General features: G+C 38.6%; 1 protein-coding gene across 3 annotated transcripts in view; it reads left to right on the forward strand.

Moving 5' to 3' along the window:
* Window positions 1–24,225, forward strand: part of FHIT (fragile histidine triad diadenosine triphosphatase) — a 520,344-nt gene that overhangs the window by 378,077 nt on the left and 118,042 nt on the right. For all 3 annotated transcript variants that reach the window (XR_005954219.1, XM_041425830.1, XM_041425831.1), the window contains exons 4-5: window positions 5,568–5,713; window positions 6,602–6,631. Coding sequence is in view for 2 of the 3 variants with exons in the window: in XM_041425830.1 (XP_041281764.1) it covers window positions 5,568–5,713; window positions 6,602–6,631 (176 nt within the window). In the remaining variant the exon portion in view is untranslated. The remainder of the gene's footprint in view (window positions 1–5,567; window positions 5,714–6,601; window positions 6,632–24,225) is intronic.

Raw genomic sequence — 24,225 nt, forward strand, 5'->3', positions numbered from 1 at the left:
GCACAGCCCCCATTTCCAAGGCAGGAGGAAATCCCTGTTGGGGGTTGCTCTGTGAGTGACTGGGGTGTTTTCAGCCTGCAGGGAGAGCAGAGGCTGCTGTGCTTTAAGTCACTTACCTAAGCTTATGAAATGCATGCAGGAATATTAAGCCTCTATAGTTTGGGACAGTTTTTTTAATGAAAACCAATTAGTCAAAAACAAAACATTAATTAAAAAGTAGTTTTTGAGGTGTGTCCCAAAATTAAATCATTAAAGAAAATTTTGACTATTAACTAAAGCACTTTTTATGTAAAAAAACTAGAATGCTAAAAATAGATATTTAAGACTTTTTAAACTTTTGGAGATTTTATTTTAAACTTCTGGAGATTTTATTTTGGAGATTTTGACTTTTTGTCATTAAAAATGTCTTTGGTTGTTTTTGTGGGGGTTTTGGTTGTTGTTGTTTGCTGTTGTTTTGGCTTGCTATTGTTTTTCAGATGTTGACTCTTGCACTCCCTCTTGTGAGAGGGAAGACTGTTTAATGAAATGGGAAATGCTTCTAGTCTAATGTGAGCTATGAATTCCTGACTGTGTGAAAATAAATAATTCTCCTAAGTTAAAAAATTTTATAACAAATGGTATAGAAAGCTAACAATATTGGTGAAACCCAGGAGCTTCATAAAGTGGCAATTACCCTTTCACTTTTAGATATTTTCCCTTTTTTCTCTTGTATTTTGTTCTTTTAAAGCCTCACATATTAAGAAAACCTGTCAATTTTAATGTTTTTAAGTGGTTCTTCAAAAAGACAAAGAGAAAAAAAAGAACTTTATTCCTATTGTTAGAGTGTCAGTACCTGGAGAGCCTTTAATTTTTTCCTTTTTAAAGCTTTGAATTGTTCTGTTTGAAGTTCAAATTCAGAAATAAAACAAGAGTCAAAACTGAAAGTGTGTTTCTATGTAGCAAATTAATGGACTTAACCAGGAAAAAGCTGTGTTCAGCTCTAAAGCTTGTCACATAAAAGGAATTTTAACCTCTTTGGGATTTCTTTTTTTTGGTTTTCTTTCTTTTTTGACCCCCCAAAGGCCATTTTTCCAACATTTCAGAACTACAGAACGTGTGTACCTTGATAGTTGTGTGTGAAAATTTATAATAGGCACTTTGTGAGGTTGAGTGGAGTCCCACTGAAGCGAACAGAGAGCTTGGCCTAGGCCTTAAATACACAATTACAATAATTTAAACTTCTAAGTCAAAATCCATATAAAGCAAATAAAAATTACTGCTGAGCCTTTGAATTTCAGCCTTCACTCTGTGTGTATTAGTGGAAGGAAAATTACATTTGAAGTGGTCACCATGCAGATGTTGGCCAGGTGTTTTGTTTTTCTTATAGAATCCGAGCAGTCAGGTGGGGTTGGTCTCTTTCTCCAGGCAGCAACTGGCAGAACAAGAGGTCACAGTCTCAAGCTGTGCCAAGGGAAATATAGGTTGGATATTAGGAAAAAGTTTTTCATGAAATATGTTGTAATGGCCTGCCAGGGGAGGTGGTGGAGTCACCATCCCTGGGTGTGTTTAAAAAGCCTGGATGTGGCACTGGGTGCCAGGGTTTAGTTGAGGTGTCAGGGAACAGGTTGGACTGGATGATCTTGAAGGTCTCTTCCAACCTTGTGGTTCTGTGATTCTCTCTCTGATCACCCCCAAGCCAGCGTGCAGTTAGCAAGTGCTGACTTTTCAGTCATGCCCCAAAATCCCGAGCGAGCACATCCTTCAAGTCACAAACCCAAGGGGGATTTTTCCAACACAGATTGATTTGTGTATGCGTATTTAGGTGTTAGGGAGAGAAGTAAGGCTGTTGAGAGACTTCTGCAAGCTTTAGAGAGAGAAACAGTTGTTACAGATTATAATAAGGTGTAAAGGTTCTTCACTCCCTAAAATGGAGAAGCTGACATATTAAATTGCATGTGCTCGAGTGATGTGGACTGACTCAGAGAACTTGAAGGAAATAACAGCTGTGCATGTCAAAGCTTAAAAATAGAAACTTCATCAGTCAGTAGCAGTTCAGAATGAATGAAAAAATAACAAAAAAATATTAATTACAGTGCTTAGACAAAGGAAAGATAAAGTTCAAACTTTCTGAAGGCAGAATGTTGTCAGCAGTGCTGCAGCATGTCTGTGCTGGGTGGCAGCCCCTTGTCCTGCTGAGCCACTCTGTTACAGGGGGGCTCTTGGACACACGCAGGACACTACAGCCATTTCAGATACCCCAAGATGACTCAGGGCTCCCACCTGACTGGCAGTTATGATGTAGGAAATATGGGAGACTCCTGCCCTTCTGGAGTGGCAGCTGGATGCCCTGAGGCATCTCAGATGGCAGTAGATGCTTCAGTCTAAGGAGTAATTGCACATAAACATAAGTACAGACTCACTTTCCCTCATGTTTTTAATACATAGTCACCTGAAGTGGTTTCATAGCAGTGTTTGCAGTGGGTTATTGTAAAAAATAATGAACAGTTTATCTAATTTTAAACTTAGTAAGAATTCTGAGGTGACTAGAAAAGGTGTACAGCTTAAAATCAAACCAGGTATAAAATTAAAAACTATCCTAGCATCAAAAATTTTAGTTAAAAACTATGATTTAAAGTTGCAGTGGATGGTTGTTTTCCTAATGACCTCAAATTCATGAATTCATTCTAACTTTTTCCTTTTAATATATTCATAGTTAAATATAACTTGAATGTTGTCCTAATTACATTCTCATGTTAATTTAGCTTTGATTCAGAATTTCTGTGATTATTCTTTGTAGAATTATTTTGAAATGATGGAAAGTTCAGAAAAGATGCTCCATTCTGTGATTGTGCCTTTGAATTATTTATCAAATTCAAAGACAGAAATATAGCTAAAATCTAGTTTGAGTTGTAAATGAGTTCTGGCAATGTAAGGAGGAAGTGCAAGTCCTTTCTGGAGAATGCCAGGGGTGCAGCATTAGGTACTGCAGGAGCACTGCTGGCCCCACATGAGCAGAGAGCTTCGTGGTTAATAAGAAACCTCTGCTGCTCCAGCTGGCAAGTGCTGCCTAAGCAGGTAAGACAGATGATGTGTGGAAGAGGAGAGGCAAAGAGAGATACAGAGAACTTGCAAAATGACAGTGCAGATTAGTGACAAAATTAAGAGAAAACCTGTCCTGTCTTGGTCAGAAGCGGCCCTCGCTCCCTCTGCAATGTGCCATGGAAACAAAAGCTTTCCCAAGAACTGTTTGACTCATGTTTTCCACAACCCATTGCAGTGGCAAACAGTACAGTGCTAACATCAGACTGTAGGAACCAGCATTAATTCAGAAATTGTGGCTGTGGCCCTGAGCTAGGTAGAGAATAAACATTTGCTGGTGAGGCACTGCTGGGGAAAACTCAAAAGGAGAAAAGGAAACTTATCTTAATGTAAGCAGCAGTTTTGCTAGAGGTAAATGAGGGGAAATTCTTCATTGATAAATGGTTCATTGAGCCATGATAATAAAGCAGTGCTGCAGAAGAAGGATAATTATCTACTTAAGTATCAGATGCCCTAAGGGTACAAGCTTCCCTTCTCTCCTTTGGAAAAACGAACTCAGATTAAAGGAATGTCCTTTTTCCTGTTCTAGTGTTGACATGGGTTTCCTTTTTATGAGTAAACTTAATTAGTTTTTCTATTCCTTTATTCCTGGTATGGAAATCAGGTCTGCCAATCAACTTTGCAGCTCTCCCCTTGGGCCCAAAGTTTAGCCAATAGCACTGTTTATGGATGTGCTCTGTACAATGCACTGGGAAGGCACAAATGAATTACAAGGGTTTACTGTGCCTGGTAATTTACCAAGGGACACAGCATTGCACAACTAAAACCCCACAAAACTAGGGGTTTGTCTCCATTCAGGATTGTTTTGTTTACAAGTACCTGCTTTCTAAATATATTTTTCTCCTTTCTTAAATGTTAATAACATAAGCTGTAACAAGCGAAAAGAGGAATAGTAGTTTCTGTATTCTGATTCTGTACAAAAAAGCCCTGAGAGACAGATTTTCAAAGCAGATTAGCACCCACAGCTGGGACCAGTCTTCTCCTGTTCTCTTGGGAGCTGCTACAGGTAGAGCTTGCTCAATTCTGCTCCCACTATAGCAAATATCCATTACAGACTTGTCTGTTCTCATCTGGATTTAGAAAAATGATCAAAACCTGCCACTACATCTTTACTTTGAGAAAATGTCTGGTTTTCTGTCCTATCAGAATGATAAGTGTGATTCTTATAATATAACCTTGGTGTATGTAAACATGTTGTCTCTGTGCCTATGGAAATAATTGATCTTTCATATGTATTAATCTCTCCTTATTTCAAATGTCTCCCATGGTTCTTGCCAATCAGGTTATTGTAACCTTTTCATGAACCTGTTAACTGCAGAGCAGTTCCTAGTTACCTTTCCTGGATTATAGAGAATATTCCTGAACACCTGCAGGCTTCAAGATGCAGTAAAAATAAAGATGACTGTAATACAATGGCATGGAACTTAATTTTCTTCAAATAGTCCTTTGAATACTTATTTTAATACTGGAAAAAATAGTTTTCATAGCCTTTGGTCATGAAAGTTCAAGTGGTGTTAAAGGTTACTTTAAGGTCTTCATTCTGCAAATTCTATTCTGTAAGTCAGCAAAGAATCCTGTCTGCAGGGAATTGAAATGAAAATCAAGTACTTGCTTGTTGGATCTACACAACTGAGGCTCTGCTAAGAATTCTGGACCATATTAATAATGTTGCATAATTGACTTTCAAGTGAGGAATCATAGCAGTTATTAATTACTGTGAACACAGCACATCAGATGACTGTAAGCAGCATCTGTGCACTTCCATTATTTACTTTATAGCTTCATTTCACTGACTCTCAAATCACAGTCAGCAAGGTAGAATTAAATCAAAGTATATTTACAGGATTGTGAACACTGTTCTTTAAAGGAAATAGGCTTAATTATCTTAATGTATTTTTAAAAACTCATTATACTTACAACAGGTGAGCATTCCTTGTGAATTGCAAATAATGTGTAGAAATGAGTGATCTGCTATGACCAGCATAGTGCCAGCTTGTCATATTTAGGTGCCTAAAATTAGAGGTGTGAGATCAAGATTTTCAAAAATGTATATTACATATGGGGAAAAGCATTGTAAACTGCTGTCTCAGACAACACATCCAAAGCCCTCTTAAATTTCTTTGGCTTTGCGCCATTTTTAATCACAAAAGAAAATATCTCTGACTTTCACAGGAGATAAATACCAGCATTTCTCCGTTGGGATGGTAAATTTGAGTCTGTGAAAAAATTGCTTTCCCTTAAAGGTCTCAGTACAGCACAAGAGCCTTACCAATTTTGCCCATATCTGAGGGGTTTGAGGAAAAGAATTCTGAGCACAGCATCATATAATTCCCTGTAATTCACCCTATGTTTCTGATGCTCTTGCTGTATCACCAGACAGGAAGAGCTCAGGCGCTTCAAGGGTGATCAGAACCAGGTTACAGGCTGGGGACTGAGACTGTTCTGGACCACTCAGATTTGTGTTTGTGCCTTGACACTGCCACCTTCAGATGTCCTTGTTTGCCCCCTGCGGCCGGTGGAGCGTTTCCGTGACCTGTGTCCCGAGGAAGTGGCTGATTTGTTTTGTACAGCACAAAGGGTCGGGAACGTGGTGGAGAAACATTTCTGTGGCACTTCGCTCACCTTTTCCATCCAGGTTGGTAAACCAGTCTGCTAAGAAAGGTTTAATGGTTTGTTTTATCAAGATTTCAGCCTTTTCCCCTTGTCCAATCACAAAAGGACATTGAAACTTCAAGGGGTAATAAATGCAAAATAACAGTAATAACAGACAAGAAACCAAATAACTGCATTGCAGTCTTCCAGATTTGCCATTGAGAAATCTAAAGAGAAAACCAGTGGGAAAGTGTGGTTAATTAACAACTGCAAAGCCTTGGATAAAGCCAGCAAACACTCTCACATGGTGTGCTTGTTTGTGAGTATTTCAGGAAATATTCTTCCTTCAAAGTGTTTGCAGGGTTGACCTCTAGAGAAGGCAGCCACAGCCCCTGTTCCACACGCAGCCCACTGCACACACTTGAGATAGGTGATCCCTCCTCACAGATATTTATATGCAGGCAGAGAGCTGCAGCCATGTAAATACATTATAAATTCTGACCTTTCAGTTGTTTGTGCTGGGTGTTTTTATACCAAAAATGAACTCTGTTTAAAGCAAACCAGGAGACTAAGCCCATTCATTAGAATCAGAATTTAAGCAAGCATAGTTTGATTAAATTCTTATTTCCACGTGTGATTTTATGTTCACAAGGATCAGAAATTTATTGCTAGCTATTGAAAAATATAATCTGAAAAAATGAAAAATAGAAACTGTTGTTTTTGTGATGTGAGACAGTTTCCCTCTTTGCTGGGTTCTGATATGGAAAGGAGCTTTGTCCAAAAAATTAGTGTTGAATGGTCCTCAGGAAAAATATGCTAATTTAACAGACAGAGTAACTGATGTAAATTATTATTAAGATTTCTGAATTTCTGTGTGATTTGTGATTCCTTGTTAGATCCTCTAACCTGAGACTTTTCCCTTTGCTTACAGGATGGCCCTGAAGCTGGACAAACAGTGAAGGTGAGTGCTTATTATGCAGAATACAAATTAACACACAATTATAGGACCTAATAAAAGATCAAAGCTCGTCATCTGCAGTGCATTGCTGTATTGTTACTTTATCCTTGAGATAAAAAACCCAAGTGTACAATAGCAGTAAATACTTTTTATTGAAATTGCACAAGATAATGTTTACACGTTTTCTTCCTGAACAAAAATTTTCAATCAAGAAAATATCTTTTCTAAGCTGCTGGGTGTATTTATGCAAGGAAAGCCTCATGAAAAAGGCATCTGGTTTAGTTTTTTGTTTGTTTTATGGATAAAATATTGCCCTTCCATTCAGGATCTCTTTGTTTTTCTGTTTATTGCCTAATGAGTTGTAGCTAATTGTAGGAACAGTTAAACTGAACCACATAATGAAAATATACCTTTTGTCTATGATTTCTCTCAACGTATTCATATCACATTCTTGTTACTGAAGTTCAAATGTAATGGGCCCAGTGAAGCTAAAAACCAGATTTTAAGTGCACTCCCAAAGAAAAAGGTGGGAGGGTGGAAGGGAAGAGAAGGATTTATGATTATATTCTCCACTTGAGTAATAACACAGATAACATCCAAGACGTCTCTCCAGCCATGTTTCACTGCCTCATAATGCAAATGCAATTGCATGTGTAGTTAGATGATATGCCTTAACATTAGATAAAGACCATTTTTTACATTTGGAATCAGAGGAAATTCAAATATGACTATGGGTTAGCACTTTGTAAAATCAAATTAGATGTCTCAGAGAACCTGTTTGAGTTGATTAAGATAACTGTAACAACCAAATGATGGTGGATAGGAACATTTTACTTTTTTTTCAATTTGCTGAATTGACCTTATTTTTCCTTCTGCCTTTTGCTGGCTGCTTTGAATATTTAACAGAGAGATAATAGGGAGAGGGAAGAAGAAATTAGAATATCACCAAGCTTGGGATGTGATGAAGGAATGTAACACATTTTATTTCTGTACTGTGACAAAACAGATTCCTTGACTCATGACTTTGAGTGCATTGGGTGGGTTTCACTGGCAGTGTCTCTTGATAGGTAAAATAATAAGTTTAACTATTTTTGAAGTAAATTTTGTTATTATCACCAATATGATTTAGGAAGAAAATCTGAGGATTTATTTTAATAACTTGAACAAGTGTATTTCTCTCTATTAAGAAAGGGTATATAGGAATGGTTATATGTGAGAAGAATTATTTATATGAGTGAGCAAAGGAAGATGTAAAAATACCCATCTTCTGTGATTGTGAATGGTAACAAATGCTCATCTAGGCCTTAAAAAGGCAGGCAGTTCTGTATTGCTTTGGGTTTGTACTGGAAACAAAGAGTATTAAGTGTTTATTGCAAAACGGCAGCCACCCTTCATGCCTCCTCACACTTTTAATAAACACTGAGATGAAAATGACCTGTTCTTACAACTGTGAACCCCTAGACTTTGCAATTATGAGTGTGTATTCATAAATCAGAGGTTATCAGTTTACATTTCTCTACTTTTCTGCATCATTGGGCAACACTGTAATTTATCATCATCACTTTGGGATGTTTATCATCCAAAAGTGCCAACAACTATTTTCTTCAGAGAATTTAGAGCTTTCAAAACTTCAATCAGGAAAGAAATTACTGTGATCAAGATCTTCTTTTTAAGTGAACAATAGGGTGGATACATAAATAGCTTGTTTCATTTAAACTTTCCAGAATCACAAAACTTGAAACAACACCTATGTGACCTACAAATTATTTATGAACCTTAAATTCAATGTGTCATGTTTCTGGATGTGGATTTATTTGAGGGTTTTTTTCACGTATGAGAATCCACAATAATCCAGCCTCCTCTGAGAGAGCTTTTAATTAAAATTTCTGGAACAGACCAAACATTAGAAAAACATTCTAAAAGTAAAAATAGCAAAACATCACAAATATTCCAGGGACTTTGTGGAGACTGTTTAAGTAGGGTAGGCAAGTGTATCTCAGGAGCTAATTAGGTGTAGCTGATTTTGCTTTGAATGGGTTACATACCAGATGGTTTCAAGAGTCTTTTCCAGTTGTATTTTTTGTAATTCTGTATACCTGTGTAAATGTATAAATAAATACTGTATGTGCTGTGGAGGAACAGAAATACAGGAAGCAGGAGAAGAGTACTGACTTTTCAATTGCTCAGTACAATACTTTACTGCAAAATGGGAAAAGCTATCAGCCTAGCTGAAGACAAAACCTGAGAAATTCAGTCTGAAAAAGATTAAAGAATTCTCCTTCTTTGTCCACAAGAAGAAATGATAATCCATGTACAAGAAAAATCTTGAACCTGAATATGAGTCTCTTTCTTAGCAATGGAGGTGCTGAAAATTATACATGCAAACTTTGCAACAGTTTGGAAGGAGATGATCCTTTCCATGTGATTTTGGCTAGAAATCAGTGATAAGATTGTCTGCCAGTGTTACATGTCCTTTTTGGTGGTGTGAAAGCTGCTGCTTTGTGCATCTTGTGTTAAACCCTTTCTAGTTACCCAATGGGAAGCTGTTCATGATCTAATTGTAGTTTCTTTATTGCTGTACTCTGTTCCTCCTTTGCATCTAAGGTAGCAGAGCCTGCAGGACAATGTTCTAGGGCAGCTTATGGCCCTTGCAAATTCCACTTTTCTGTGTGTTTTCACTGCATGGGTCTTTGAAAGTAATTATACCTGACCCTCAGTTCACCAATATTTTTAAGGATAGGTGGGTTTTTTCCCACCCTTTAGCAGCTGGAAATATACACATGGTAAAGGATTCTGAACCATGTCCCCAGTCTCAGACAGCAAAATAATGCAATATATTCCTTCATAACATTCTTCATAGCTTTCCACCTATTTTACCTATTCCAGCCGTGTCACCTGTTTATGAGAGAAACAATTGTCCTTCTCCAAAGACGATCACAGAATTGCACACTGCTTTATTGTGAGAGGTTCTTGAACCACTCACAACAGAGAACTTGAGTATCTCTGGCACCTGAACAGTGTGTCATCAAGCAAAACCATCTTTTGGCATTCAAGAGATTTTGAATACTTGTTATTTGAGAAAAGGAAGAAATTGTGTTTAGGTCCTTCCTTAAAGATTATTAATCTCTGCAATTTTGAGCTTTTTATTGGAGAACACAAAACCCATGCTGTCCTTGTGCCAGAAATGGAGGGTGGGTTTCATGCTGGTTTTGTTTGAGAATGTCTTAAATATCCAGGCAATTTCATGGATCAGGGAAATCAGCTCTGCATCTTAATGCAGGGCTCTTATTGCTATGTCAAGTGAGCGACGTTTCGAGATTTCCCTGGTATGTTTTATAGCCTTCTTTTCATCATCAAGTCAGCAAACGCTCTGGCTGCCTGGGTGGATGTATAGCTTAGTGTAGAATAAGCTCTCAGGTTTACCTTTTACGTGAGATTCAATCACAAGAAACTCCATGGAATCTGTACTCTGTATAGGCTAAACAAATCAAGCTGGCAGGAGCATGAAGCAACTAATTTATCTGTAGAGACAAGATAATATTGCACAGCAAGTGTCCATTGCACAAACACGTATGAACACATCCTCTATTTTGCAGCAGTGTTGAAGTCTCCAGCAGCTCAGCACCTCCTCTGTTATCCATGAGAAAGGGAGGGCCTGTTTGCCAATTACAGGTCCCCCTAAATAAATGAGAAAGCAAAGCTGATGGTGGCAGTGTGGGTATGTGTGCAGAAACTTATTTTATATGTCACACATTCCACTGGTTATTTTATACTGAGAAGATTGTCTCATGATTATTTTTGATGTACATATTTTTCTTTTCCAGATGTTTTTTAATGCTGTGTTAAATCAATCCACCTGGCTTGCATTCCTCAGAAATCTTAACCTGAGCTGTGGAGCCCAGGGCTCATTTAAGCTCACAGCAGCCTACTCTTTCATCCTCTTTGTCTATTTATGTCTTGACCCGAAGTACTGGTCTGGAGGGTTGAGTCTTTAAATTTAATCAGATCACATTGCAGACTAATTGCATCGGAAGGATTAAATTCACTAACTGCAGTGCTTTTGATGCCTCAGCCTCTTTCCCTGCAGACCAGCAGAAGTGAGCCCTGGTTTAGTGAAGTACTAGAAACCCTCTTTTGCTCTCTTAGAAGAACAAAAAAAACCTGGTGTTTCAGAAATGTGAAGATTTTTCTTACCTTTAAACAAATCTAAAAACTCAGATACAAAAAGACATGGAAGCGACAAATTTTTGAAAACCAGATTGTGCTGAAATATGTGAACAAATCGTCTCCTGTGCTTTGCCCTTAAGAATGATAATTCTCTTGGAAGCTTGTGAGACATCCAAAAATGATTTGAGGAAGTGCAGCAGTGTCTTTGAATTGCTCTGAGAACCACACTAATAGTATTTGGTTGGAGACTATATAATATTGTGGACAGGTAATTGGTACAGCAAATTCAGTAGTCTTAGGGCTGCTATGTCTGTTTTGAGCTCAAAATTTTCTATTTCAGTACTATATTTAGTTTGGGGTGGTTTGGGGTTAGTGATGTATATTTTCAAAGCTAGGGTTATACTGCCCCTTACAGAGACAGAGAAGCAGCAGGATCATCCAGATCATTCCTTCCCCCTTCCTTGAAGTCTTTTGCCAGCTCTATGGTTTCTGCTCACTCTAAATAATAATTCCTGCCCTTTCCTTCAGGGATTTTTTTCAAAATCTGCCTTGTGTTGGTCTAAATTTCCTTTCAGTCCTTTGTGTTTTCTATGATGCAAAATAAGTCCTAATAAGTCTTTGCTTTGTGAGCTCCTTACTTCTGTTCTTAACATGTAACATTTAGTTTTTGACTGAACAATAAGCTTTCCAGAAAAAAAACATCATATTGTTATTTTGTTTGCCATGCTTATAGATTTAAGAGGCACTGGTAAATCTGTAAACCCTTCCCTAAAACAAATAATAATATACAGGGCCTAGAATGAAAACAGTTCTTTTGCCCCCACAATTTGTACAGATCAGTTCCTGTACTTCAAACATGTAACAGCTGACAGAAGTAAGAGGTGCCTGTGTCCAGAATATACCCATGGAAAGTTTTAGACATTGTTTTGAAGACTGAAGAAGATGAAAGAAAAGTGGGAAACAGCCTAGTGACTGATGGACACAACACCATCCTAGCTGTGAATACCAAAGGCCCCAAGGCACTGATAAATTGGAATGATGACCTGGATAATGAAGTCTCATCTAGAAATACTGGGTTGTGAAGTTACCTGAAGGGATGGGGACTGAAATTTTTGAAAGATTCTCTTTAGCAGTGAATTATGATAGTTCTGCATCTAGATTATTTTGAATTTCTAGTAGTGAATGTCATGACATGCTGTACCTCTGACTTGTAAAGCAATATAATCCTGTCTCTGTACAAACATGGAATAGTCTGTATAGACTGTAAATATAAAAAACATAACCAAACAAACAAAAAAAAATCACCCAACAAAGCATTGTTAGAAACAGGCCAGTATAAATGAGGATAGTAAATGAAATTTCCAGAGATTTAAGTTGAAGAATGGTGATGAAAAGGAACATTTTACTATTCTGTGCTAGCAGTTCTACCCTTCTCTCCTGCCATATGGATTTCTTAGATGAATGTTCTCTTTAGGTAGTTTAATTCCAAAAATATCCCCAGAGCTAGTCACAGATATTGACACTGTCTAAATTAAACCATAATAAGCAAGTAAGTGGGTTCAAATGCTTGTTTAAATTGCTTTGGCGTGCAGATATTAAAAGTCCTGCAGCTCTGCTGGCCACCTCCAGCTCCCTCCTGGCTGGACACGTTCCAGTTCAGCCCCAGAGCTGCCACTGGGGTTTTCCTCTCCCAAAGTCTGGCGGGTGGGAGCTGGACCATGGAATGTGTGGTTCTGTGAGGCAGGAGGGCAGTGAGCACTCCCAGGAGTGTCCCTGGCAGGGTGATGTGCCTGTGCCAGTCCCAGCAGCCCCATCCTGGCTGAGCAGAGCCCGGGGAGCTGGGGGCTGGGCCAGCAGCTGCTCCAAGGGAACCCAGCGGTCGCCTTGGGTGACCCAACTAATTCCCACAGGAAAGGGTTAAACACTGCCAGGGCTCACTGCATTCTGCCCCTTTGCAGCTCCAGGACGGCCTGCTCCTGCTCTGACAAAATATTTTTAAATATCCCTTTTTTTTTTTTTTTTTTTTTTTTTTTTTAAACCTGGTATATGTTCAGATACTTGCAATTTTCGTGACAGAAGAATCTTGAACAAATCGGTCTTTTTTTCCCCTTCAATAAACAGAGTTACATTTCAAAATGAAAAAGTATTTCTAGCGAAAAGGTAGAAAAATTTTCCTCTGGAAATGCTATAACTGAGTATTTGACAACAAAAACTTTTTATTTGTGAAAACAAAACCTCCTTTGGAAATGCTGTTTTATTGAATTGGCATGTTTTGACCAAAAAAAAACAATAGAGGGAGGGGTGTTGAGAAATCTGTGACATGCTGCTCTTTATTTGCCCCACAATGACTGAGATTAGGATCAAAAATCCTCTGTTTTAATTAGAAAGTATCTTTCACTTCTTTGTTCCCATGTTACAGCAATATGTATTGCATTTAAAGCATTCTCTGTCTCAGAGTATGTACAATCAATCAAATGCCACTCTTGAGTACAGGTCTTACAAATACTGTATTGTACTTGAAATGTAAAACCTTTTGAAATCCCATGCATCAGGTTTAAAATCATTAATAGCACAGTCAAGGTGTCTGATTAATTTTTGTGTGGTTAGTGTATGAATTTATTTTCAAGCTCCATCTCATCCATAATACTTCTTCTCTTTGTCAGTCTCATATCTTATGAAACTCTTCATCTAAGAGGGGATGCTTGCATTTGTTTTGTTTCTTTTTTTGTTTCCGATTTTGTTACAAAACCTTGTTTTCAACTAAAAAGTATCTCACCAAGAAATGTGCAAAATTATTCCGATTTAATTCAGATGCATAACCCGATGTTTTTCTGTGTTTTGTAGTAGGTGAAAATTGTTTATTAAACAAGCGTTGCAAAGCTAGATTTCAGTTAAATAGGTTTCTAACTCTTTCTTTAAATTAATATAATGCTTTAAAATGAAACATGATGTGTCTGTGCCCCGATCTCATGTGATTTTGCACATTTGTCTTTGTATTTTTACCAACCAGGTACTGTTTTTCCCAAGATCCATAAAAATTTATTCCTAAACCGACCACAGATTAGAAGGGATGTCAAAAGACTTCTCTGCCTCATGCCAATGTGTGCTTCCATAAGCAGGCACTAACCCACACTTAAATCACTGTTCCTGGTTGGGTTTATTGGGTGTTCTTGCCCAAGGGCTTTTTCAGTTGAGTGCTCTGTGTTGACTTTGGTGCCCCAGCTCTCTGGCAGGATGCTGTGACAGGGCAGGGTCACAATTCTTTGCACATGGTGGTGACCCAGTTTTGGCCAGACAAAGACAGCTCACCCACCAGAGCCCAGGATGCCTTATCAGTGCAATAAGAAAGAAAATGTTGCCTCCATATTTTTTCCCCTGAAAGTCACCTCATCTTCTGAAAAGGAAAGAAGTGTGTAGTTAAAACTGCCCCTGCAAATTTCCAAAGAGTCTGCACAGCTTGGAGGAGTTTGCTTCTTAAAAATGGCAACAAAGAAAGAGTGTACGTAACATTTTTGCATGTAATATCAAGGGAATGGAAGCCTTTCCTAGCCCTGTGCTCCTCTGCCACGTGAAAGAGTGGGTGGTTACACTGCCCTGTAATCTGTGGAAAGCACATCTGAAATACAGGGATATCTGACCTAGTCCATTTTAGTCTGTTCTGGCAGCACCATGTTAGCCCATGAAGGACTTCCTTTCTTAGAGGAAATCTGCTGCTTGAAGTGATTTAGAAATGGAAAACTAAGGTTAAAATAATAGAATAAAACTTGCTCGGCAAGCTCCAGACAGGATGACAGGGTGAAAAGTAGGTAATATTTTTACTGTTAAAAAAAAAAAAAAAGCCAATAATTCAGGATACTGCAGTGTGTTTCAGTTCATGCTTACATTGGACAAGCCAAGAGCTTCCTGCAGAACAGCAAAACCCTTCTCTCAGGCCTCATTTGCCCCATCTCTCCTGAAAGCTGCTTGGGTGCCCTCTGGGAAGACCACTCATATTCTGGGTCTCTGCTCACTCCATAAAGCCAAGCTGTCCTTTGAAAGAATTTGAAATATGCCCTTAAAATCCAGTCTCAGGGAGCTTTATCCTCAGCTGGTGTGCTCACATTTTGCACTGACCTTTCCCTTGTGCAGTGCAGCTCAGCTGGGGACTCCCCTGGGCAGAGTCTCAGCCAGGGTGGGTTTTGGAGCTCTGGACTCCCCTCTGCCTGCCTGGTTTGCAGTTTCAGGGACAGAGAAATCCTCTGTTCCTTGCACTGTGCTGCTTTTCCAGGCAGGTGAGGTGCAGCACTCCCTGCAGGGAGAAAAAAACAAACCTTCTCTTCTGCAGAAATCTGTCTCTGGGTGGATTGTGCACACACACACATACCAAATGTTAGGAGATGTGCCTTTAAAAAGAGAAAGGAACAGTCACAAAACATAGCCTGATTCTTCTGTAAATGTAGGCAGTTACCTGCTAAAATCAGGTTAAGGTGTTTGGCCTCTTCTCAGCTTTGGATCACATAAAAAAATCAGCACCTACGGCAGAAGCTCAGCACGGCTGCCTGGCTTTTTCTGGAGAGAAATTCCTGGTAGATAACTTGTCAGTAGAGGAGTAGGACTTTTAAAATAAATGATTCTGTGTCTGAATCAGGTGCTGTTGCTCAGGATTTTCTTTCAATACATAACCACTATTCAGTCCCTTGTTTTTGAAGGAAAGGAAAATTATCATTGAAACTTCTGTATAGCAAGTTCTGTAAATTAAAAGCATCACTGGGTATTTTAGTAATGATGCCACAATTGACATAAACTGGGGGTAAAAACAAAATTAATCTACAAACAATTCCACTGTTTCCTTAACTGAGATTACAGACAGAAAATGTGAGGATACTTATACTTCTTCTGAGATACCACCTTCATTGCTACCATAAAATCTTCATTTCACGTTGTCTGCCTGGCATCAGTGATCCAAATTCTCTCTGTGAGAGGCTGAAAGAAAATAAACTAGAAAGAAAATGAGCTAGACCAGATGGAAAGTGCTCCTGTGAATGATTGTCTCAATCTTATTTGTAATGTTAAATCTCTAATGATGAATAATTCCTCTGATTTCATGAATGTTGAATTTCTCTGATTTCAATTATAATTTTTAGTATTTGAAGTAAAGATCATGCCCGGAAGTAACATTTTTTTTTTTTAATGGATCTGTGAATGATTACTAATTCTCCATTGAGAAGGTATAGAAAAGGTAATATCACTGTGCTATTTCCTCACCTGGCCTTCCAGCACCTCAGGTGGAGGGGATTTATCTTTAGGGAGTGGTCAGTCTGCCCAGACTGAGGAGTGGATCAGTTCACACTGCATTTAATCAATCCTTTTTTTCCTGCAAATAAGTCATGTCTGTGATCAACAAAAGCCATTCTTTCAATTGTGCCTTTTGGTGAGGCCACCCTGAGTTAAATTCAGAATTATGATCCAGCAAAATATGAATTTATAACCTGTCTTCGATTGTGTGAGCCTGATGTAAGTAGCACAACCTTGGTGTCTGGGGCAAGATTTTTCTTTGGTATAAATGGTTCAACTCACTTGTGAAAATATGTGAAATAAATCAATGGGGCTTTTTCTGCTTCTTTACAAACATTTTTGATCCTACAATTGTAATATTTTGATTTCATATAGTGTATAATTTAAGACTACAGTTATTAGTGATGTGTGTAAATCTAACAATTCTGAATGAAAAATAGCATTTTGAGAAAATAACCTATGAACCATAATTCAATGTAACATTTTTTATTGTTTCTTTAAATGTGTTTCACTTCACCTGGAGAAGTTCAGTTATAATAACTATAAAGTAAAAAAAAAAAAAAATTAAAAAGGAAAATACCAGTATTTATTATGTTCTAATAAACTCCTCTCAGTGCATATCCATTTAGTATCTTTCATTAACATTAATGAGAATTGTGTATGGATCCTGGGGAGACTAGGCCCTGTAGTTTTATTTCTAATCTTTGTTTTCTGTACTAAATCTTTTCCTGCAGTCAGTTCCATAGGGCAGACAGGCATTCCCACTGCTCAATTGTTTCCTCTGCTTAATACAAACAGTTGGAGCACCTCCTTTAGCATAGTGAAGGTAAAAAGTTCATAAATTAAAGAAAAAACAAACAACAACTAACAGAATTTGTGGCCACACATAAAAACAAGGGATATGCAAATTAATGAATTAATAGATTGCTATTGATTACCAGTAAGGCCTAATTAAATAATAAATTTTCCCACACACAATTACTTGTTTCATGTTATTAAGTGATCAAATCCATAACTAGTTTGGAAGCTCAGCCTCCCAGAATTAAATGAGGTGCTCAAGAGGGCAAAGTTGTGTTTTGGAGCAACCAAGACAGAGGCAGGGTCTAGTTACATGGATTTATGATTTAATTTTCTATGTAATCTAATTTAATGTAACTATTGAGTTTCTAAAAAAAATGAACTTTGATTAGATTTTGCTGATGAACATAAATACAAAATACAGGGTAGTTTATTCATTATCTGTTGCATATTGAGAGAAGTGGCTCATGGGTATTTCTGTACATTAAGGGTTGTTTTTTTTTTTTCCCCTCATTTCCTCTGCTTTTAGCTGTCCTGCACAGCAGTAACTCATCCTTCAGAGCCCATCCAGGTGCAGCACATTCCAAAGGTACAAAATCAGGAGGATTCAAAAACTCATTTCTGTGGGAACCTTAATTCATTTCGTATCACTAGCAGCTTCATCACTTCTCATTTCTGGATAGGCATCAATATTTCACAGCATTAACTATGTGTAAGTCCAGGGAAGTGCTGCGTTGGAGAAGGAGAGTAAGCAAATAAAGCTCTCCAGTTTGACATACTTTCACTTAATTGGGAGCTTTAAGAGCAGATCATGGGAGCAGGAAATGAGTCTTTCAGCTAATTCCCTTCTGCATAAAAGATGCTTGGTGCCAAAGCAGAGCTGTCCTGGTGAGCAAACTCCTGCGGTGAGATTCCTCAGCCCGGGGCTCAGGGGGTGCGACCCCGGCTGGCTCCGAAATTTACAGCACATTTCAGAGTGAGACCCTGCATCTCATTCATCGGCTTTAGGGATGTTTGGCCTCTTCTCAGCTTTGGATCACATAAAAGAAATCAACATCTATGGGTGCAGTTCAGCACAGCTGCGTGGCTTTTTCTGGAGGAAATTCCTGGTAGATAATTTGTTAGTTCAGGATTAGGATTTTAAAAATAAATGATTCTGTGTCTGAATCAGGTGCTGCTGCTCAGGATTTTCTTTCAATGCATAACCACTGTTCAGTCCCTTTCTTTTGATGGAAAGAAAAAAAATTTGCTCAGGTTTGCTGGGCTTGCCTGGCAGCAGACCAGGGTGAGGAGACAAGATCTTGTTCTGCTCTAGGACTCTGCACATCTGCATGGCCCCGGTGTGGTTTAATCACCACTGTGCTGGGAATGTGCTGTCCTGGGCTGGCTCCCAAAGCTGGGCTCAGGGAAGGGCTTAGGAGAGCCCAAATGTTTGGGCAGAGCCCAGTTCCAGCTGGGCTTTGTTTGTGTGATGCCCTGGAGACTTGGGCTGGCTGTGCCCCATCCTGGCCTGAGGCCAAGCTGCTGCCCCTGTGCTGCAGGGGCAGGACCCTGGCTCTGCTCGTGGTCATGGTCCTGGAGAGAGGAGGGATGGCTTAGGGATACAGGGATTCACTCCAAACTCCTCAGCAGGGGGATTCGGGGCCCTTTGAACGAGCTGTGTATGGGAAAAGCCAACATTGTCCTTCCTTGAGAGCTGGAAGGGTTTGCTTCTTCAGTACATAAAATGTGTGGACCTCTCTGCCTTGTCTTTCCATTTTCTTATGATTAGCATATTCAATTTCTATAAGAATCTTTCTATTTGTTGAACACCTGGATACAGGAGCAAAAATAAGTTGTTCTGTAGTAGCCTGCCTGGGTGACTCTATAATTAGCAGCAGATTGCAGTGAATGACATCCTGTTCCTTAATGGTCAGGGCTGTGTTTTGCTTATGTTGAGTTGTCTTGAGCTCAGGAGGTCTGGGCTGGCAAGCAGATGTCGGCTCTGTTCAGTAGAATATCTTCTGGTCACTCCAGTAAAACAGGGACTATCTGTGCAGAAGTGAAAGGCAGAATATTTGCAGTAGCTCTTGAGTGAAACATGCAAACAAATTTCAGTAAGCAGGCAATGACAGGTTGGAAACCTATTGGGAAATGATAAATTGCTGTTAAATGTTGTAATTATCCCATGACATTCAGGACTGAAACTTAAATAAATTCTGCTGAAAACTTAAAAAATAATGGGGAGCAGTAATATGGTTTAATAAATTAGCCACAGAGTAAGAAAAAAAAAATAGAGCACAACAGAAAATTAATATTTATCTTTTACCAGTATATAACAGACTTTGTTAAAAATTGTCAGAAAGTGAAGAAGAGTTTGTTAGACAAATTATAATTTTAATTGCAGACGTAATTGATTATACACAGCATGCTCATTAGGTTAAGGGAGAATATGAGGCAACTCTCAAGGTCATTGCAGTAATAGATATTGTAGGCATGTAATTTGCGATAAGCTGGTTCCTGAACATCTAATTGCTCATTCATGGCAGTGTGTCTGGCACTTTTACTCCCCAAACACCTCTTTGTCCAATTTATTTAACACCCCTTAATATTCCAGGGTCAAATTTACTACAGCAGGCATCAAGCAGTGAATTTTCAGCCTCCAAATTATTACAGCACCTCACCCTTTTTGTGCCTCAAACACAGAGCACGCATTACTAAAAGTTAGTGGTCTGGCACTAAGCAGGATACATACAAATAGAAATACTCACCCACAGAGACCAGCTAGGATTTCTCATGGAAAACAGCTGTTCCCTGCCCTCCCCCATGGCAGTCAGACATTGCAGTAGGATGCCAAAAGAAATGTTCTTTTTTATAATATGCACTAATTAATGAGAACTTTGTATTGTTCCCTGAAAGAACACACACTAACAGTGCTTTGTTAACTCTTTTGTTATTTTGTTTCACTGCTTTGACACAAAGTCATCAATATTAGATGTCTCCTGGGATGAACATTAGTTGGGATGTCACTCCTCAGTTCTTACAGACAAACAAAATAGAAAGAAGCACTTACAAATATATCCACTTACAATGTATATCAACTATAAGTGACAACCGTTCCTCACTTTGATATAATGCTTTCCATTCTTAGAGAGAATCTGATTGTTGACATGCAAATAGTTGAATCAAGACTACAGCACCAGGACAGGACTGGAAATTGAAGCCAGACATCCTGAGGTGCAGGTTGACTAATTTTTTATTTCCTCTCTCCCATCATTCCATCTTAACACAGGATCAGGCAGTCCCAATGAATTAACCAGTGCCATCAGGCTGTGTAGCATTGCAGAGTGGTGGCTGACATAAGACAACCAAATTCATTCCCCTTGGACTAAGAAGTAAGGAGAAAATGCAACTTTTGATTCAAATATCTTTGGCTGTATTACAGGAATCAAGGACTCAGAGTTTTAGTTAGTATTTGCTTTTTTGTTTTTTTAATAAATAAACATCGAGGCTCTCAGAGCAGCATAACTTTCCTTTATAATTATTACCTTATTTGCAAGATATTATCTTCACTTAACATGACATAGTCCATAATTATCTGTTGTTTAATGCTGAAGAGTGCAGTAGATACAGCTATAGATATTTATTCATGCACCAAATGAATCCCAGTATGATTTTATAGCCATTCTTTGTTAATATTATTTTTAAGATTTGGAAGTTTGAAGTCCTTCAGGTAAAGGATTCTATCTAGAAGCATCATTTTCCATTACTGGTTCTACTCTTGGTACTATGGTTTTGCTCTTTAAAGAATTGTCCATAATGATATATATTTGCTAAACCTCTCCTTTGCAATATAGAAATTACTCTGTTGACTGACTGTCTGATTGATAGTGCAAAAAATAATCCCCATGTTCACCAATATATATCAATCCCTATAACTACCTTGTAGATTGACCTGCCCAAAAAAATTGTTATGCAAACACACTGCCATCTGTTGTGTAGTTATTCTTCAGTAATGGAACATAAACTGGGGTATGTCAAAGTAATTTAGTAACTCCACAAATGTAAAATGAGACTTGGTAAATATAGTGTGTTACACTGAGTTTATAAACCCCTGTCATATGCAACCACATAACAGGGATACCCAACGTCTGCAAGTCTGGCTTGTTTTGTTTTATCCATCAAATGCTGATGCCAGATCTAGTTATAAAGAACATGATGTGAATTATAATAATTAATTTTAAAATAAGGATTTAAAGAATTCTGTGGTTGATACAAAGCCCACTAAAAATTCTGGGAAGTTCCAAGCAATTTATAAGACTGTCAGTGAGTTCTAAGCATCTTCATTTAATGAGTTCAGAGTGTACATTCACATTCATACTGGTGGTTGTGCTACCTGTTCAAGAATGTATATGTGGATTTATCACTCATTTTAGCAATGAAGCCAACAGTACCCAAATAAAACAGATATCTCATAGAAGTAGGTGCTGTTTTTAATTGGAGTATTACAGTAAACTCAACAGATTAATGAAAAAATTATTATTTGGATTCTGGTTCTGTAAGTGCAGTTCTCAAAATGGTGTTTAGACATCGCGATAATTAATGAAGAGGTTTCAAATGAAGCATTTTCCAGTATCCCTTCCCTTTGCTAATTTCCATTTTTTTAATTAAGAAAAGATAAATTGTATCCAATTATTGAAAATTATGTAGGTCATTATCTTGAATGAAACTGCAATTAAACTCAGTTTTCACACAGAAAGAGGTTATCTTGTCACAGTGTGGGTGTTGGTGTCCCTGCTTGGCTGTCACCCCTGCCTTGGGGCCAAGGCCACTGTAGGCTCAGGTCCTGCCTCAGACCAAGGGGCTGGCTTTGGCTGGGACTGTGCTGAGAGATTCCTCAGTGCCCCAGGAACAGGAGCCCAAATCCCACTGGGTGCAGCCCAAGTGTTCACTGTCTCACAGCAGCTTTTGTTTAAGCAACCAGCAGGGGATAAATCCCCTTTTCCCTAAGCAGAGATTCCCCTTTCCCAGGCAGAACAAGCTGCAGCAGCTGGGGTGGATGTGGGGTGATCTGTTCCCTGCACAGCTGCTCCCCAAAGCTCTGTGGGATCCAGAGCCAGGCTCCTCACCTGAGCCTGGGCACCAAGGCACAGGTTTTATCCCAAATGACTGGTAATTCCCTGTAAATGGAAGGGGCAGGGTGGTGGGAGCTCTGCTGGATCCTACCCCTCCTGCTGCTGGGATTCCCTTTGGCATCTCTCCCTCCTTTGGCCAGCAGCCTGCCAGGCAATGGGCACAGGGTGGGAAGGTCCTGGGCTTGAAGGAGAACGAGAAACCCTGCAGGGAGCTGTGAGAGCATCCCTGAGGAGCAAAACTGAGAGGCAAGGACAGGGAGAGATCGTGACCCCAAAAAACAAGCTCAGCAAGATTCTCCTGCATTTACCAGGTCTCTAATTCGACCCCAAATAATCTTTTTCCTTTTAAAACAAACAAGCAAAGCCATCCAAGCATAAACCCAGGAGAATTTTATTGAAAGAATTAAGGAGGGCTATAGGGACAAGGTTATTTAACTGCTTACATTACTCAAAATGCTGTACCTGAGCAAATGTAAAGAAACTAAATTTATTCTGCTTTCTAGCCAATTTAAGTAAACTAATTTAACCCTCTACCTTATGTTAAACTGCTTTATGGTTTTCATATTAGCTTCACCTTAGATTTAACTCTGATTATAATAGGCTTGGCTGCAATCATTGGTAATTACAGCTTCCCATCCTTTTCCAGAAATACAGAATGTGAAGTGCTTTGCACTTTAAACTTTTTTCTATTTATTGTTCACATCCAGTTGGATCTACTAATAAGCATTAACATGCAAATAATTATCAGCAATATTTGATATTCATAGAGAACAAATGCTAATACAGTTAATACATCAAATATGAAAGAGGTTTTTAATTCAAAAAAATAAAAAATATTGAAAATATTAGCTTTTTATATAAAAAAGCATTTGCAATGATTATAAATTCTATTGAGCTTGCTGAAAACTTGAGCTTTGAGTTTGCAATATCTCTCATTAATGTTTAGCCTCAAGAAAGAGTTTATAATAAAGGGACTTATGCAGACAACAGATAAATACAAATGATACAGCCAAGAGGGTTGAAGAGTCCTGGGTATGTTTGTTGTCATTCTACCATGCTGATTTCCATCAGAGGTGCTGAATATGCTAAGACTTACGTAGAAGACAAAGTGAAATGCAATATGCATTGATAACAGCTAAGGTTGAAATGCCAGGAAATTATTTTCTTTTGATTCTCCTCTAGGTTTCTTTTTCTTGTTATAACTTCCTGTGGGATGGAACAGGTTAGCCCTGTTCTTGCAAAGTCAGCTGCTTGGTCTAAACCTGCAGATCTCAGTGGAATGGTAATTGGGAGGAATCTAATGTGCTGTAAAACAGAGGTCAGTGTGGGTAATCTGGTGTCCCCTGCTGGTTTTAAAAACTGTGAGCATCTCCTGCAGATGGGAGGGAAATGTTGTCTGTGTAGGCACAGTGTGCCTCGTGTGACTTTGCTGCTTCTGTGCACTGGTATCCAGGTCCCTCTGGGTGTGACTGGGGCTGTAGTGAGGGAAAGGGATAGAAATAAATCATCTTTGTTTTTATGGGAAGGCTGAGTAGATTGCTCCAAGGTGGTAAAACAAAAAAAAAAATTAAAAAAGGACTCTACCATTTGTTGCAGACAGAATTTAGTTTATACTGGGAGGAGTATCTGAATTATGTGGCTGGGAAGGGAAGAGAGGATGCTCAAGAGCAATGGAGGGGGACACAGAGCTGAGATTAGGTGGGAAAGGGTGGCAGGATCTTGTCTGCAGATTGGGTTAGATGTGGCAAGAGCTCACCAGGGAACACTGAGATGTTTGGGCAAGGTGCCCAAACCATTTTCCTGTAGGTTTGGGATCAAACCACTTGGAAATTCTGTGTGCTTCTGTTGAGTTGTATGTGTCCCTAAATAACACCTGCTAAAAGCGATCCTCAAATGAAAAATGAAAATGCACCACAAGTATGAGCAATATCAGCACTTTGTTTTCACAGTGTTTGCAATAAATGCTTTAGGTGTTCTGAGGCTGAACTAGGAGAGTCCTTTTTCTAAATAGATTGGGTTTTTTTATAGCCCAGTCAATAAATGCTAGTAACCATAATCTCTTTCCCTAAGTGTCATTATGTTTTATGAATTTTTAATAGAAATTAATCACTGAAATATTTAAGTCTTAATTAATTAATTACACCAGAAATTTACAGCCAATGCAGTGTGATGTCTGTTAGAAAAAATTATTTAATAGGCTTTTAGTCCTGCCATTGTGCTGCCTTGTCAATGAATTACTTAAGT

The sequence above is a fragment of the Onychostruthus taczanowskii genome, unplaced genomic scaffold (assembly GCF_017590055.1).
Source record: "Onychostruthus taczanowskii isolate IOZ18803 unplaced genomic scaffold, ASM1759005v1 scaffold9, whole genome shotgun sequence".
NCBI lineage: Eukaryota > Metazoa > Chordata > Aves > Passeriformes > Passeridae > Onychostruthus > Onychostruthus taczanowskii.